Here is an 18,790-nt window from a genome sequence, read left to right on the forward strand (position 1 = left end):
TCCAAGGCACCCGATCGGTTGATCGAATCAATGTGACCTGCTGATGGATTCTTGTTTTCCTTGTCTGTTCTCCATTTCCCCCCCCCCAGTTTTTACACACTGTACATAGTTTTGTTTGTATTTTGTACATAATTGCGGGCCAGTGGGCAGTCATCAATGCAATCGTACGACCTAACATCTCTAGTCATACTACCAGTCTCTCACCTACTCACGGGACACGCACCCCACCCCCCCCCCCCCCTCCATGTCTGCGTTTCCCGTAACCCCCCCGGTTCCTTTTTCAACAGGGGGTGAATGTGGTAGTATGACTAGGGGTATTACGCTACCTGGAAGTGAGCTGCCATTGGTGCAGAGGACTCGCTGCCCATTGGCCCAGGTATGTCATGTGCTTCTCAGCCGATTGGCTGAGAGGTAGGCAGCTCCGCCTACGAGGTGGGGTATAAGAACCCGTGATCCCCGGCAGTCTGCTATTCTTCTGTACGTCTGCTGCCGGGTACACTTCTTGTGTATTAAAGCCTATCGTTCGGACTTTATCTACGTTCGTCTCCATTGATTGTGCATCACATATTGAACACATTATTCCCCAGTAAGAAGTCTTACAACACCAGGTTAAAGTCCAACAGGTTTATTTGGAATCACTAGCTTTCGGAGCTTCGCTCCTTCATCAGGTGAGACCTCCCCAATAAGAGAGGCAGATGGGCTGCAATGCGACAATGCTTTACTAAGCAGTTAATGAAGAGGATTAGGGGAACTCACCCTTTTTTTATTCTGTGAGAAGCATCTTACCATTGTAAGAATGTAAGAAATAGGACCCTCCAGCGCATCAAGCCTGCTCCACCACTTGGTACAATCATGGTTGTTCTTCAGCCACAATTCGACTTTCCTGCCCATTCACCATACCCTGTGGATCCCTGAGAAACTAAAAATCTGCCTGTCTCAGCCTTAAAGATGCTAAACAAGTAAGCATCCACAACCCTCCGGTAGAGAATTACAAAGATTCAGAACCCTTTGAGTGAAAAATGTTCTCCTCTTCTCAGTCTTAAATGATCCGCCCCTTATCCTGAGACTGTGCCCCCCTGTTCTAGATTCCTCAGCCAGGTGAAACAACTGCTCGGTGTCTGCCCTCTGAAGCCCTTTTAAAATCTTGTCTATTTCAATGGGCTCACTGCTACTTCCAAACTCCAGAGAATCTCTATCATCAGTGTATAATGCCAAAGTTAAGTACTGACTACATGAAAAAGCATGGCATTGTACTTAAGAAAGGAAATTATTAGGATGTTGGGTACCTTGGCACAGCTACATTTATTGCCCATCTCTAGATTTCCTGAGGTGATGATGATGGGCATTCTTATTGAACCGTTGCTTCCTTGTGGTGCTGCCACAGTGACTTGGGTGGGAAATGTAAGGTTCTTCACCCGATAACGATGAAGGAACATACCATATATCTCCAAGTCAGGGTGGTGCATGACCTGGAGGAGAATTTGGACGCATTGATGTTTCCATAACATTGCTGCTCTTTTTGTTCTTGGTAGAGATCATTAGTGCTTTGTAATAATTTTCAGGGGAGAGGAGTATAATTAATTTTGTCTGATAATATATAAATTTGAAGCACGAGAGTTCACATAATATTGTGGTGCTACATGAGCATTTATCTAAATTTATTTTTCTCACTAAGAAAACAAGCTTGTCTGAAACACAGTATTACCTGCACTTTTTCCTAGGGACATTTCATCGTCTGGGAGGGAGCTCCTGGTGCAAGGCTGTCATGGAAAGGTCACAAACGCATTGTTTTTCTCTTCAAAAACCATTTGCTGATCTGCAAACAAAAAAGAGACAGCAGAACAGATTCACAATGCTACATCTTCAAAAATCTGATGAAGGTTGGTATTGCATACTTTGTACTAAACACTGGATTGAATTAGTCTCTTCCAAAGCATGCATCATTCCTAATGCTAAAAGTTAGATCCATTTTGTTTTTCCTTCAAGAAATTGTGGAATTTTATTGGGAACAATTGTGTCAGAAACCGTCCAATACTGTTTTTCTATGCTAGGCAGTGAGCTTTAGCATCCCCTCCCCCTCCGCTTAAAAGCCAGGGGTGAGCCCATTTCTGCTTGTCGGGTTGGCCTCCATAAGTGGCAGCCACACCACTTAAGGAGCTGCCAGCCATTCAAATCTTTGGAAGCTCTCTGATTCCAACAATGCCACAGGAAGGAGTAGCCACTCCTGGCTCTATATGCAACTTCTACACCGAGGAGACATGGATAAGTCCAGTGTTTTGTAAGGGCCAGACTGGTAGGCCCAGAAAGGTGGTTGGAGGCCAGATTCCGCAGGGAGGGTGTTTCGGAGGGATCTACCTGGCCGGGGGGGGGGGTTGGCGTTCTTCATTGGACACTGCTCAAATAGGAGGCCCTTTGACCCACTACCTCCCCATTAGTCAGTGAACTCACCCAGGCACCTGCAGGTAAAATACCTGCTGCAGTTGAAGAAAGCTCTCAAGCGGCCATTAATTGGCTACTTAAGGGCCTCAATTGGCCCACGAGTGAGAGCCCAAGGCATAAGAGTGCTAAAATACCAGCAAAAATACCAGGGAGGAAATGATATGGCATTTCCACTGTGGCAGCGAATTTTACCCCGCCTACCAGCCCAAGCCCGACAGGGAATGTAAAATTCCATCCATTGGAAATGATATTATACCCAAGTCAGATTCTTTCCTAATTTCTACGCAAGAATACTTTGCAGCAGCAGTACTGGATTATAGATTCACAGAGATCTACGGCACAGAAAAGGACTTTCGGCCCATCACGTCGGCGCCAATCAAAGACAAACATCAGGACAAGCATCATGGTAGAATTCCGCTCCCACCCAGACACTCGGAAATAAATTGGAATAATCGTACCTGGCATACCAGTGTGACAAACCTCTGCCAAAAACCTGACGAATAGGTATTGTGCCAGTAGGCCAAGTATATCAAGTTAGATCAGCGAGATTTAGATCGTCAGGGTTTCCCTACCATTCTTGATGGTAGGAGGGATAGCCAATAAAGGCTAACGGTACTTTTCAAGATAATTGGTTTTATTAGCATTAAGATAAAAGGGCAGCACAGTAGCATAGTGGTTATCACAGTTGCTTCACAGCTCCAGGGTCCCAGGATTGATTCCCAGCTTGGGTCACTGTCTGTGCAGAGCTTGCACATTCTCCCCGTGTTTGTGTGGGTTTCCTCCGGGTGCTCCGGTTTCCTCCCACAGTCCAAAGATGTGCAGGTTAGGTGGATTGGCCATGCTAAATTGCCCTTAGTGTCCAAAAAAGGTTAGGTGGGGTTACGGGGATAGGGTGGAGGTGTAGGGATAGGGTGGGAAAGGGTGGAGGTAGGGACATAGGTAGGATACTCTTTCCAAGGGCCGGTGCAGACTTGATAGGCCGAATGGCCTCCTTCTGCACTGTAAATTCTATGATTCTATGAAAACAGTTTTACTGGTAAGGTTGCAACAAGATTGTTATATTCTTAAAAATAAATCTAAAATGCTAGAAAATAACAAGTATTGTCAACTTCTTAAGAGAAACAAACAAACTAACATTTAATAAAAACCTATTGGTCCGCAGATGCTTTGGATGGACATTAATTGTCCACCTAAGGGTGTAGATTCCTGGTTAATTTGCTGTCAGTCTAGATTCAATAAAATCTGAGATGGATTTGCAGGTATCATATCATTTAATAATAACCAACTTGCAAGGCTGACTTAATCCATAGGACCTCAGGACACACACACTGTCTTCTGAGAGCCCAGAATAAAGAGAGACAGAATACAAAGAAGCTTCTGCTGATATATTCAAAATCACAGTAAGATTCACATATAAGCTTCCCATTGGTCATTCTATACACCTCCTGACCTGGCCCTATATCCTAATTGGTCACTTTGCATTGTAACCCCAGCATCTTTGATTCCTTCTGACCACGAGGTTACCATCCCCCGCGAGCCATGAAACTTCTGCTTTCCTTTGTTCTGTCTGTGACCACAGTGCCCTCAGGGTCCTAGTGCCTAATTTTATCACATTCATTTATTCATTTCCTCAAGGGTGTTAATAGGCCACAGGATGGGTGGGCTACCAGACTCTGCCACACCCCTGTAAAATTTCAGATAGGCCGAGGATGGATGTGAAGGCCACCTACTAAATTCGATGACCACCCCCGCCCTGCTTCATTTCCACCTGCATAAAATTGAGGCGCATTAGCATAAAAAAGAAGCTTCATCTTTACAGCCACCAAATGCTTGAAAACAAGCTCAGTTAGCAGAAGCCTGCAAAGGTGATTAGTTTGACCGAGGGGTGTGGCCAGGACTAGCTTCTTGTTTGGTGTATTATAAACTAATGTTAAAGACAGGAGCGAGACAGGCAAACTCATTCATTCCTCTCACTAACTGTCCATGAGCAGAAGGTGTTTTGAATTATTTTTAAGGTACATGGTGATGTCTTTTCCCAAGCCCTCGGTTTGTGTAATCCAATTTACTAATAACTCGCAGCAAACCTATGTTATGATTAAGTCAAAATGTTCTCAACTTCCCATTCCACTACACACAGATACACAGTTTAAAAAAGGACTTTTACAACTACTGATAGTAATAACGACAGATATGAATTTTAGTTCACATGATTTCCAGAGTCCAAGAAGTCAAAGTTCAGAGGGTGTTCCCTTTGTGGCTGAGTTCAGTTCTGATGAGTTTCTGGGTGGGGATAATGTCATGAGAATGTCGCTTTAAGAAATGTTTGGCTGCTCATATTACTGCACTGTATCAATTTGCAGGGCTGTCTGTCAGCTTTTTACTTTTGTTTTAGGCTGTTTGCTGCAGGGTGTGTTTTAGTTTATTTTTCAGTGTTGGAGCTGAAGCCAGACAGAGCAGGTGTACTGTTGATCTCTCTGCCATGAAAAGACTATCTCTTGATCATTTGGTGAATTCAGAATTATAAATGTTCTCAGTAGTGAATGTAAACCTAATGTGCTTCTGTTAAAAGATGTTTCTTTTGTCTTCTGGATGTGGTTTGGGAAGTTATTAAGCATTACTTAGTGTTGTATTCTCTGGGGGTTGTATTTGAATTAATGGTTGCTAAGATGTTCACTGTATGTTTTAAAAAGGTTAACTTGAGTTCATAGAATAAACATTGTTTTGCTTTAAACAACACTTTTCCATTTCTGCTGTACCACACCTGTAGAGTGGACCATGTGCTCCCCATACCACAATCTATTTAAAGTTGTGGGTCAGGTGAACTCCATGCTAAACTTTGGGGTTCTCTAAACCCTGGCTCATAACAATAATAACATGAAACTCCTTGGAAAAAAAAGCCGCTGCAACACGATAGACTTTCTGTGCTTAGACCACATGGCAGGCATTGATCAGAGACTTTGAAAAATCAAGTATGTTTCATTGAGTTGAGAGATGGTAACCCACTCCTTGATCAGCCAGCTGTTAGATTCCTTTCCATTTTATGTTAAAACAACAACCTTTCTATGAGGCCAAATATGTAACGTCAAAACTGTCCAAAAGACCAGCGGTTGGGTCATGTGACATAGCCCACTAATAGCTAATTGCAACTTAACAAACAGTTTCTGTGCTGGCCAGAATTCCATTGTTGTCCCTTTTGTAATGCACCTCGCCATTCCAAGTGTGAGATGAGTCTGTTAACAGCTCTGGAGACATGATGTGTTCAATACCTCTTTTGTGATAGTTCAGGTTTGGGTGCCAATTTGTCTGCCCTTTCTCTGCTTTTGTTGATTACAAGTGGTCTGTACAATGAAGTGTGAGATTCCACAGGCTGAGAGAGGACTTATTTTGTTCTTATAACTCTTGGTGGTAGCTCCCAGAACAAAGGGCCAGTTCTTTGGTCATGTGACTTGCAGCAGCCATCATCTTTGGTTCAATAGAAAGTGCATTTTTTTAACATAGCAAAAGAATAAAAATTTGGATTTATTTTCATGTCATATGGACCCAATACCAGTGTAAATGATTATCAAAACTTGAATTGCACTGTATCAATTTGTGTTAAAAATTCCATGACAATTTTGGTTGATTTCCAACAAGTTCTGAAAAAATCAGAGCAACCAACAGAAACTCAGGTCACTCTATTTTTCCAGCATTTTCTCCTTTTCCATATAGGCAGTATTTTGTTTTCAGAATTTTGTCAAATACAAAGATTACCTAGCCCTGTAGGAGGTTACCCTTCCATCCACTTTAATATGTGGGGGGGGGGGGGTGGAAGGAGCTTTGTTTAAGTAAATAATTCAATAATTGAAAGCCAGTTCATATTGTTAGCAAGCTGCCTACACCAGCATGTGGGGTGGTGTAGGTAGGCATGCGGAAATGGTCAGTACATTTTTCTAGGCCAAGTTGAACAAGGGCGGAAAGGGAGGGAGGGCGGGTGCTGAGAATTTGTGAGGTTGACATTTTGAGGGGCAGCCCCAATTTATACAGGGAATCTTTTGAATCATATGCCTCCATTCATTCCTCACAGTGGATGCCCTGTGCGCATAACGGGCACCCTTCCCCAGGATGCCCACCTTCTTTGGTTCCTCACCACATGCCCTCCAAAACTAGTCTCCGTCGCCCTTTTGCCATTCATCGGGCTCTCGGATTCCTCCCCACCCAAAACGCCTGGGCCTTAACTGTCTCAGGCAGCTATTACTTTTCTTTTTACTCCTCCTTGCAGTCCTAGCTGCATTCACTGCTGAGCTGTGGCACCCCTAGGACTGCAAGGATGACCAAGAAGAACGATGGCTGTTGAAGAGGAAACCAACAGTAACTTTTCACAGTAACTTCATTGCAGTGTTAATGTAAGCCTACTTGTGACAGTAAAGATTATTATTATTATAAATGTGAGAAGAACAGCGATGCCCACATTCCGAGACCAAACTTTTAAAAGCTGCTTCGAGGGCGGTACCTCCTCTAACTGAGGCATAGAGGTCTCACTCTCACCTATTTTAGCCCAACAACAGCGTGATATGGCTGTGAGGCAGGCAGCTGCTGTCTGGTGGCAAGAAGTCCCCCCGACCCCACAATCCAGCCTGTAATGTTGTATTTTTATATTAGGTTATGCAATTCATTAAAGTACTGCAAAATGTTCATAAGGACAAAATTTTTACTGCTCTTGTCTGAGAGACTGAGATCTTTTGACAGGAGTGTATACTTTGTTTACTTGTTCATAAGCCTTAAAGTTGAGACATCTAAAGTGAGAAATGTTTTAACAAATTAATTGTGCAGAATTTTATGGTTTAATTTTCTTGCTGTAGCTTACTAATATCGACGTGAATGACTTTGTGGAAGGTGATGAACGATCCTTTGAAATCTGGCATGAACGAGAAGATTCAGTGCGTAAATACACGCTCCAGGCACGAACTGTGAATATAAAGATTTCATGGGTAAAAGACATTAGTGGCATACAGCAGCGCTTTAGTCTACCCGCCTGGAGTAAGTATCTGTCAAAATTGTGCTACTCATGTCCTAACTCGCACTGTCCTGTTTACCCATCATTCCTATATTAGTTGCCCGATCAACAATGCCTCAATTTTAAAATCCTCATTCTTGTTTTGAATTTCTCTATGACCTTGCCCCTCCCTGGTCTGTAACCTCCTACAGCCCTCCAATTTCTCTGCAATCTTGTATTTCTGACCTTTCGAACATACCCGATTTTTAAAAAATAAATTTAGAATACCCAATTATTTGTTTCCAATTAAGGGGCAATTTAACGTGGCCAATCAACCGACCCTTGCATATCTTTGGCTTGTGGGGGTGAAACCCACGCAAACACGGGGAGAATGTGCAAACTCCACACGGACAGTGACCCAGAGCCGGAATCGAACCTGGGACCTCGCCGCCATGAGGCTTCAGGGGAACATGCCGCATTTTAATCACTTCGCCATTGATAGCTGTGCTTTCATCTTCCAAATCTCTGAGCTCTGAAACACCTGCCCTATGTCTCTGGGCCCTATGTACAGAAAGAAACATTAGCCTTCATCTCCCAAAGCTTTTAACAAAACTTTTCTATAATTTGCCCCACTCTGGCCAATATTTCTACGTGCATCAGTATGATTTCCGAGGCATGGCATATATTTAAATGTATAAAACGCTCCAAAGCCTTCTCATGAAGATATAAATAAAACTCTTTCAACACTGGATTGTGTCTTATCCCAACTTCAGATAAGCTCCTCAATTGTAACAGTGTGAGTTTTTTGATTTTCTGAACCATCCGCCCTGTTAACTAAGTAAAGTGAGATTGTGGGTTATGTTGTGATTTATGCCTGAATATAATTCCTAGGACCTTTATAGCCAGTAAGAAATGTGGACTTTTTTTCTGGGCTAGATTTTATCACAGGCTACATAAATGGAAGGTCATGTTCAAATTCACTGAACCAGTGAATTCTAATTCTATTTCATCCACCCAGGGCGGATTCTCCGAAATGGAAACCAAGGGTGGGATTCTCCGACCCCCCCCGCCGGGTCGGAGAATCGCCGGGGGGCGGCGTGAATCCCGCCTTGCGCCAAATTCTCCGGCACTGGAGATTCGGCGGGGGCGGGAATCGCGCCGCGCCGGTCAGCGGCCGCTCGCGATGGGCCAAAGTCTCGCTGATTCCTTGCCAGTCCTGCCGGCGTAGATCAGACTAGGTCCCTTACCGGCAGGACCTGGCGGCGTGGGCAGGCTCCAGGTCCTGGGGGGGGCGCGGGGTGATCTGGTCCCGGAGGGTGCCTCCAGGGTGGCCTGGCCCGCAATCGAGGCCCACCGATCTGCGGGCTGGCCTGTACCGTGGGGGTACTCTTTTCCTACGTGCCGACCATGTCAGCCTCCGCGATGGCCGACGCGTAGGTGAAACCCCCCCTGCGCATGCGCGGGATGACATCAGCAGCTGCTGACGCTCCCGCGCATGCGCGGATTCACGCCGGTGGGCGGAGTCCCTTCGGCCCCGGCTGGCATGGGGCCAAAGGCCGTCCACGCCAGCCGGCGGGGCGCAAACCACTCTGGTGCCGGCCTAGCCCCTGAAGGTGCGGAGGATTCTGCCCCTTTGGGGCAGACCGACGCCGGGACGCCCCGCCGGGTACGGGAGAATCCCACCCTAAGTGTTTGCGCCATCATGAACGCTGTCGCGTTTCACGATGGTGCGAAACGTGCATGGGGACAACCAATTCTGGCCCCATAGGTTCACGCCACTCCAGCCTCCCTTCCCGGCGCCAAATGAGCGCCCTGCCAACCTGCGCCTGCGCAGTTGGGCCGCGCCAACCTGCGCATGTGTGGGGGACTTCTTCAGCGCGCCGGCTTCAACGCAACATGGTTTGGGGGTTTAGGGGCCGCCTGCGCAACAAAGTAGGCCCGGGGGGGAAAGACTGGCCCGCCGATCGGTGGGCCCCGATCACGGGCAGACCCCATCGGAGGCCCCCCCCGGGGACGGAGCCCCCCCTCACCCCTCCCCTCACAGGCCATCCTGTGGCCCTTCGCGCAGAGTTCCCGCCGGCAGCGACCAGGGGTGAAGAGCGCCGGGGGGAATCGCGCATCGGGGCGACGTGTCACGGTTGTGGCAATTCTCCGGCACGGCGGCCGCCAGCGTCTATGACAGGCAAGTTGGACTGACTCCAACTAAACACTACCAAGATCCAGGATTCTGAACCGTTCAATAAAAAAATTGGCAAAAGAAATGGGAAAATTATCCAATAATGAGTCTTCTTGGGGGGGAAAATGCAATTTGTTGAAAATGTAAATTTTTAAAGCCTGTCAATTTTGGATGTGTAGCGAACCGTTTTCTTTTTATATACCATTTGATATTCAGCTATCCTGTACTAAAATGGATAAGAAGTGATCAATTTCAATGAGAAAACATGACGGATAAATCAGACTGCATGAAACAAATGAATATGTTTTCTTATTAGATCCCCCCGAATTTGTGGAGAAACTGGCAGATTGTATTGCTGAAATGGGACAAACAGTGAAACTGGCGTGCCTGGTTATTGGAAATCCCAAGCCAATTGTCACATGGTACAAAGGTAATTTTAGTTTTGAACATGTCATCATAACTTACTTGCAATCAGGCAAAAAATACTTGCCAATAATAATAATCTTTATTGTCACACGTAGGCTTACATTAATGCTGCAATGAAGTTACTGTGAAAAGCCCCTAGTCGCCACATTCCGGCGCCTGTTCGGGTTCACGGAGGGAGAATTCAGAATGTCCAAATTACCAGTCAATGCTGTTGTCCACATTTGTCTTTTAAGAGAACTATTCAAGACCTCATTGGTAGTCCAAGAAAGAAATGAAGCAACAGAGGCTGGACAATACCAGGTTTAATTACTATCCTAAACTAGTTATAAACATCTGGGGCTGCTGTTGGGATGATAATGCATTAGTTTTCATACTTCCTCCAGTGATATCAATTCTAAACATGGCTTTATAGCAGAGCACATTTACCATATAGTTGTGCATCATTACACTTGGCTGAAATAAGTAAATAAATCATTATATGATCAAACGAATACTCTTCATCAGTATCTATTTGTGTGAGAATTTTCTAATATTTTTGTTTCCTGATTATTGAAAACAATCTGTTTAAACTTGAAATGAGCCAACATTTCAAAAAGTGATAATGGAGCAGTAGACCTGATGTCCTCAGTTTTCTGCTTTGCACTTTTTCACTGGAGAGCAGGCAAGAATGCTGCCTCTCTTTGGAAAGGCCTTTGGGCACTGGCGTTCCAGCGGTGACCTTTCCCCTGAAATTAAGATCCTGCTCCTATCGAATGCTGATGGCCAACCTGAGGCCGGCAGCTCTTGTGCTCAGCAGTGCCAATGGGAGGCCTTAGCTGCTGACAGAAGGATAGGCACCAGAGTCCCAAGATTGCAAAGTGATCCAAGCCACAGGTAAGTAATGCAGGGAGGTCTGGTAATTTTCAGGGTGTGGGCCACTTGGGATTACCTGCTGTGTACATCACATAGCAATAGGTCCACCTACAACTGGTTAATGCCAGCATTAATAGTGGCGGAGGGATGAGGCCCTTATGTGGTTATTAATTCGTCACTTAAGGGCCTCAACTAGCAGCAGGGCAGGAAGGTTGATCATGGGCCTTCCTGCCCAGAATCTAATTGAGGCGGGAAGACAGCAAGATTCACCACCTGTCCGATATCCTGCCATCCTACCTAAGGCTATATCCTTCCTGTCCGATATTCTGCCATACTGCCTAAGACTATATAAGCTCGCCTCCAGCGAGAGATCAAGATTACAGTCAAGGTTTCATCAGAAACTCAGTCAAAAGTTATATTATTTTACCCTATCGCATTCATTGCATTAATAAAAATACAAGCTTAATTTTATAGAAGACTACATTTGTTTTATATTTTCTTGCTGTGAAGATAAGTGAAAAATGTTGGGCAATGTGCTAAGCTTAGATTGTCCAAATCAATTTAATTTAGACCTTTACAACAAACATAGGGATAAAACTTTCATATCATCAGTCTTGACTAGTCCAATTCCAAGTGAAAGGTCTGCCTTCTAACCTATTGTGCTAACTGGTTCTCCATTTATTTGTTACATTTCATTTCTACTCATATTCCACAGGTTGAATCTGCCTCAAATTTTAGTACAATTCAGTATGGCCTCAAATTTACAACACAGAAACAATATTTAACACAACTGTTTATATGATGTCATTCTTTAATTATCTCTTCTTGCCCTGCCACCATATCTCTCTACTCCCTTCTTCTCCATGTATACATCATTCCTCCCCTGAAATCTTCGGCACCTGCTTCAATTACTCCAGCGAGTTTCATGTATTTATTGCTCTTAAGAGATTATTCTTAAATTCTTTATTTTCTTAATTAGTGGTTGTTTTATATTTAACTCCCCCTGTTTGGATCCACGAGCAGGCTTGAAGGGCCAGATGGCCTAATCCTGCTCCTAGTGGCAGCACGGTAGCACAAATGGATAGCACTGTGACTTCACAGCGCCAAGAACCCAGGTTTGATTCCCCGCTGGGTCACTGTCTGTGCGGAGTCTGCAAGTTCTCCCCATGTCTGTGTGGGTTTCCTCCGGGTGCTCCGGATTCCTCCCGCAGTCCAAAGATGCGTAGGTTAGGTGGATTGACCATGATAAATTGCCCTTCGTGACCAAAAAAATGTTAGAAGGGGTTATTGGGTTACGGGGATAGGGTGGAAGTGAGGGCTTAAGTGGATCAGTGCAGACTCGATGGGCCGAATGGCCTCCTTCTGCACTGTATGTTCTATGTTCTAGTTCTTATGTTAATACACTTTCTCGTACTTTAGCTAATTGTCTATATCTACATGTTTTTCAGTTATAAAATGAATACCTGTTGCATTTCTAGTGATAACTTTGCAAAACATTCTTGAAAAATCCATTTATGTGTGACACTAGATGGCAAACCTGTGGAGGTTGACCCACATCACATTATAATAGAGGATGAAGATGGCTCTTGCACGTTGATCCTGGATACTCTCACTGCTGCCGACTCAGGGCAGTATATGTGTTATGCAGCCAGCGCTGCAGGAAATGCCAGTACGCTTGGAAAGATTCTTGTGCAAGGTAGGAACAGATCACAATATCCTTCACTTAAAGGTCTAAAACTTAAAATAAAGTAGTGAAGCTCCTGTGGCATTGGCGGTGGAAATTAAGATCTTTATTGTTTCTAATATTTAAACTTTGCATTTTCTTAGCAGAGATCAAAATGTTCTTTTTTAGAGTTTAAATATTATCTGTTTTTCTCATCCTCCCAAATCCTGGGTGGGATTCTCCGAAATGAACGCAGAGTGCTCGTGCCGTCGCGTTTCACGACGGAGTGGTTCATGCTGCTTCAGCCTCCCTTCCTGACACCAACTGGGCGCCGCGCCAACCCGCGCATGTGCAGTGGCGCCGCATGCGTGGGGGACTTCATCAGCGCACCGGCCTCGGCGCAACACGGCGTGCAGGTTCAGGGGCCAGCTGCGTAACAAAATAGGTCCGGGGCTGGAGAGGCCGGCCCGCCGATCGGTGGGCCCCGATCGCGGGCTAGACCCCATTGGAGCCCCCCCCCCACTGGCCGACCCCGACCCTGCGTGCAGAGTTCCCGCCGGCCGCGAACAGTTGTGGACAACGCCAGCGGGACTCTGCCGTCTCTTGCGCGGCATGTCGGCCTATCAAAGCCGGAGAATCGGCAGCCCAGGCGTGGACAGCGAATGACGCCACGCCAAATGCGCCGGCGCAAATGGCGCCAATTCTCAGCTCCTCGGAGAATCGCTGGCGCTGGCCCGGCGCAGGGCTCGGAGAATCCCGCCCCCTACCTTCAGTTTTGGTGGTGAGGAACATGTCATTCAAAACTGGCCTCTGATTGGCCAGGACCGAACACTTATTTCAAGTCCACTTCCTGAAATTGGTCTGCCCAGAATGCAACTGATGCCACAGTTGTGCTCAGGAAAGCCATGTCTATATATATATAGCCCAACCTGTAATCCTTAAAGAGATCACAAGTGGTCACCACCAAAAAGGTATTGCTTGAATGTAGAGTTGGTAGAAAGGGGAGTGCTCATCCTAACTCCACAGCAGTTCTAATAACCATTGTGTGCCCCATCCAAATACTTCCTCTTTCCCTCCCAGAACCTACCTGAAGGTTTCCAGCACTAATGAACTGCACAGCTTGCCACTCTCATATAAATACGCTTTGAGACCAAATATTGGGTATTCCTCAGACATATCTTTCAGGTACAGGGCTCGTTCCCATGCACACAACCATTTTTAGGCCCTAATTTCTTATCAACGCTGGTAAAACTACTAATGACTCTCAGGGGCTTCAAAGATTTTGATTGTAAGCAGCAGGTGAACATAAAAGTCGGCACGACACGCAAGTGGAAGGACTCTTATCAGAATTTGGCAAAGTGACAGAAACTCACTGAAAACTGGTGTGGAACTCTCCAGTTCCACAGACCTGTTTTCTCTCCAGATCCTGAGCCACTTTGCCAAAAAAAAGTGCGTGGGTGGTGTTACTCTGGCGGGCTCTCTTAGATCCGGGAACTGGCTCCACACAGATTGGGGCGCCATCTTTAAAGGGTGCCTCGACCAGTGCTACAATGTGAACCCGGCCACAAGGAATCCAAGGTTTTCTTCTTGCTATTCCTTCTCCCATTACTTTACAGCGTGCATCTTGGAGGTCTCAGGTTCCCCCCTCCCCCGACCTTCATCGCCGGCATACCCCTTCATTCCCCCCTCCAACCACCACCACCACAACTTCCCCCCCACCGGCCTCCCCACCCCCAAATAGGGTCTCCACTTGGCACTGCCTCCTAGCACTTGTTGCAGCTGCCAGGCAGTGCCATCCTGTGCAGAGAAAATAATAGTCATGTCGTCTCCTCCCCGGGGATTATACATATCTCTGCACACCTGGAGGGATTACCTCGTGCCTGGCGCAACCTGTTGTAATCACATCGGCGAGGTTTGTAGATCTCACAAGGGGATATTATATGGTGGGGGCCGCTAATGACATTTAAATGAAGTGAAATTTATTCAAAGGCGTGAATCTTGTGACGCTGCCACTGAGGGGTGGGGAAAATTGGGCAACTCAATCTCACCGGTTAGAATTGTGTTTTCTAATTCTCATAAGACTTCCGTCCGCACCACCAATCCCACAGGTGGCAGGGTCGGTCTCAAGATTGCACCCATACTGTTGAACTTTGAAAGAACGAACTTCACTGCTCAATTGGGATCATTTGCTGAAATTTGATAATGTTCCAAATTTGATTTTTTTTTATGAATTCAGAACAAGGAAACTACAATTCTGAATTAAAAATTTCACTTTAACCCTCAGTCTCTCCAAGGTTTGTTAGCCGTCTTAGAAACAGCCCATTTGTAGAGAATGAAGATACACAGTTTGCATGTACTATTGAAGCTGCACCAGTCCCACAGATAAAGTAAGTTTTATTCATTTAACATTTATTTCTTACATCGGTTGTTAAAACAATTTTCTGATGTGTGAAAATTATGGTATAGTGAATATTATGACTAAAAAATGATGCTCCAAATTGAGCACAGTAACCATTGTACTCAAGTCACACTTTCCTCAATTGAGGCTCTGGGCTAGCAAAGTATCCCCATAAACATTAAGCTGAGCACTGTAAATACTCAGAATAATGTCTGGAATTACCTCCCTCAATTCCTCTATCCCATCATCTTCCTATACTTTGACCAGGTTTTGGTCACCCCACTTAATTTACTTCTGAAGGGGGGGTTCAGCGATGATACCTCTTAAAACTGAATAGTTAGCATGTCACTAGAGTAGTTTTACATACGTTATTTTATTAAGGATTGGGATGAATTATAGAACGGAGTAATCATTATTAACCATTAAACATGTATTTTTAGGACATTGCAGTAATAAGTAATCGAATGAGATTTAGGATAGCTAACTTGTCCGGAAGGACATCACTTCTCCGCCACCCGGGAATTGGCAGGGGCGGGAATCATGCCGCGGCGAGCCCCCTGCGGCGATTCTCCGGCCCGCGATGGGCCGAAGTCCCGCCACTGGGTGGCCTCTCCCGCCGCCGAGGTTTGAACCACCTCTGGTGGCGGCGGGATCGGCGGCGCGAGCGGGCCCCCAGGGTCCAGGGGGGGGGGGGTGCGGGGCGATCGGACCCCGGGGGGTGCCTCCACGGTGTCCAGGCCCGCGATCGGGGCCCACCGATCGGAGGGCGGGCCAGTGCCGTGGGAGCACTCTTTCTCTTCCGCCGCCGCCACGCCCTGCGCCATGGCGGACGCAGAAAAGAATCCCCCAGCATGCATGCAACTGACGACACCACTGGCGCATGCGCGAACCGGCAAAGGCCTTTCGGCCAGCCCCGGCGCCGGGTGGCGGGCCTGAAAGGCGGCTGGTGCCGGTTTGCGCACTAGTCGGCGTGGTGCCAACTGCTCCGGCGCGGGCCTAGCCCCCAAAGGTGCGGAGAATACCGCACCTTTGGGAGGCACAACGTCAGAGTGGTTGGCGCCACTCCCCTACGCCGGGACCCCCCGCCCCTCCGGGTAGGGGAGAATGCCGCCCCTGGTCTTTGGTCAGCAGAACAGGTCTTGGCAGATATCCAGTCTGTTCTCCGTGTACACGTAACAAGCTTGATTAAATAGCCATCTTGTCCAGGTTGTTATTGTGTTTTTACCTCTCTGTACTGAGTTGAGCCACAGGGAATAACCCCACATGGAAGCTGACTAAATACACAGATCTTGAAAACTTCCTGGGCCTGACATTTGTTTCCCTCATTCTTCTATGTTGAGATATTTGCCTAAATGAAAGATGCTACGTAAATTGCAGGATATTGTAGTTTTTAACACAATATTAAACAGATATTAGAGCCATATATTTGGTACAGTGATAGATCTAATAATAAATTTCCAAATTATAATTAAACAGAATCCTAAAAACACTACAGAACATTAACTATTCTATGCACATGTATGATATGAGCATTGAAAACTATTAAATATAATAATAATAGTATATTACTCGGCGCAGGCTGGGAGGGCCGAAGGGCCTGTTCCTGTGCTGTAATTTTCTTTGTTCTTTGTTCTCATACATATAATAGGGCAGCACGGTAGCACAAGTGAATAGCACTGTGGCTTTACAGCGCCAGGGTCCCAGGTTCGATTCCCCGCTGGGTCACTGTCTGTGCGGCGTCTGCACGTTCTCCCCGTGTGTGCGTGGGTTTCCTCCGGGTGCTCCGGTTTCCTCCCACAGTCCAAAGACATGCAGGTTAGGTGGATTGGCCATGATAAATTGCTCTTAGTGACCAAAAAGGTTAGGAGGGGTTATTGAGTTATGGGGATAGGGTGGAAGTGAGAGCTTAAGTGGGTCGGTGCAGACTCGATGGGCCAAATGGCCTCCTTCTGCACCGTATGTTCTATGTACTATGTATATCAACTGATTAAACAGTTGTTCTTTTTATAAAAAATGGAAGCCATAGCTTAGATTTCTGGAGAAACCACTGTAAATTAATCATATCCTGACTGGGTATGGGGCCATTTAAATAGGAAGTGAAACTACATCCATTGTGATGCGACGGAGCCACCCTCCCTCAAAAAGACAAGATTATCTCAGGAAACACACTACCATTCGCAGAAGAGCAGCCAAAGGTCTGAATAGCGCCAAAGATTAAAGTTTGAATTGTTTTTGTTCCCGACAGTTTGAGAAGACCTTGTTGATTGCTTACTGTTTGATCCTTAGGTGGCAGGGTCTACATTAAGCCCAGAATTGAAAGTGCATCTCTCCCACAAGGAAATGTTGAACCTATCAGGCTCAAATCTGGCAGGATTCCTTGGTTAGCTCTTGAAAGCACCAGGTTTTGTGAAAAATGTAGGTAGGGGTGACAGGAGAAAATATTTACCGTAGGTTTTGTGGTATTGTTACCCCCCTCCCTTATCTGCCAGCTGGATTAATGGCCTCTTTGAACTAGCTTCTGGGCTTAGGCTCGTTTTCAATGAACTGGATTTTGAAATATTCCATTGAAAGCTAATGTTTTTTTTTATAAATGTTTGTTTATTGGGTTTTTGAACAAAGTATATTTACCGTTATGTACACAGAATAAGAAATATATATATATATATATACATATAAGAAGAGGACACACCCAAACATACCCAAAAAAATGTTATAATAAAAATAAAATAAAAAATAAAGTAGAATAACTGGAAGGGTATTGTGCACCAGCTCAACGGGGGGGGGGGGGGGGGGGGGGGGGGGGTGCTGGAGACTGGGTAGGTAAATATTCATTTGAGTGCCATAGAATTAATTACAGTGGGCAATACTCGAATGGGTCTGGTGTTGGTGTTGTCACTTGCTTCTCCCGGACGGATTTTGCTGCCATTGTCGTCTTGCGCTCAACTCCGCTTCAGCCGTTCCTCCCGTCTTTCGCCTGGATTCTCCTTGTCCTCTGTTCCTGGAGATGCCAAGTGTGTTATCAGATCCTGTGCCCTCCTTCCAGCCATCATTCCCCTGCCTCCTCCCCAGCTCCCTGGTTCTCCTCTCTTGTTCCCTGTCCCTTCCCTCTTCCCCCCTCCCCCCGCTTCTGCCTCCCCTGTGGTTCGCCTTTCTTTCCTCTTAGGTTTAGCTGTACCGCCCCCCCCCCGTCTATCTCTTTCATGCTTTGGCTACTTTCCCCTGATTCTTGGCTACCTGGTTATTCTTCTGCTTGTTTGTTGGCCACAAACAGGTCCCGGAACAATTGGGTGAATGGCTCCCACATTCTGTGGAAGCCGTCGTCTGACCCGCGGATGGCGAATTTGATTTTCTCCATCTGGAAAGATTTCGAGAGGTCGGACAGCCAGTCTGCAGCTTTGCGTGGTGCTGCTGACCGACAGCCGAACAGGATTCCACAGCGGGCAATCAGGGAGGCAAGGGCGTCCGTCCTCCTCGCTAGGAATAGATCTGGCTGATCTGAAACCACGAAGACCGCCACTTTCAGGCATGGCTCCACCCTCACCCCACCACTTTGGACATTGCCTCGAAGAAGGCTGTCCAGTACCCTGCAAGTCTGGGGCAAGACCAGAACATGTGGGCGTGGTTGGCCGGGTCTCCTTGGCACCGTTCACATCTATCCTCCACCTCCGGCAAGAACCTACTCATACGGGTTCTTGTTAAGTGGACTCTCTGTACCACTTTTAGCTGCATCAGGCTGAGCCTTGGAGGTGGTGTTGACCCTGTGCAGTGCTTCGCTCCAGAGTCTGCACCCTATTTCAATCCCCAGGTCCTCCTCCCATTTCTTTCTTGTTGCGTCCAGTACGGTGTCTGCCCTTTCTACCAGTC

The 18,790-nt window shown here is 46.3% G+C and overlaps 1 protein-coding gene across 3 annotated transcripts in view; it reads left to right on the plus strand.

Moving 5' to 3' along the window:
• The window catches only part of obscnb (obscurin, cytoskeletal calmodulin and titin-interacting RhoGEF b), an 896,193-nt gene that overhangs the window by 684,119 nt on the left and 193,284 nt on the right, over window positions 1-18,790 (plus strand). For all 3 annotated transcript variants that reach the window (XM_038798455.1, XM_038798456.1, XM_038798458.1), the window contains 5 exons: window positions 1,722-1,880; window positions 7,278-7,455; window positions 9,904-10,017; window positions 12,394-12,561; window positions 14,813-14,915. In XM_038798455.1, coding sequence (XP_038654383.1) covers window positions 1,722-1,880; window positions 7,278-7,455; window positions 9,904-10,017; window positions 12,394-12,561; window positions 14,813-14,915 — 722 coding nt within the window. The remainder of the gene's footprint in view (window positions 1-1,721; window positions 1,881-7,277; window positions 7,456-9,903; window positions 10,018-12,393; window positions 12,562-14,812; window positions 14,916-18,790) is intronic.

Source organism: Scyliorhinus canicula, chromosome 5, assembly GCF_902713615.1.
Source record: "Scyliorhinus canicula chromosome 5, sScyCan1.1, whole genome shotgun sequence".
NCBI lineage: Eukaryota > Metazoa > Chordata > Chondrichthyes > Carcharhiniformes > Scyliorhinidae > Scyliorhinus > Scyliorhinus canicula.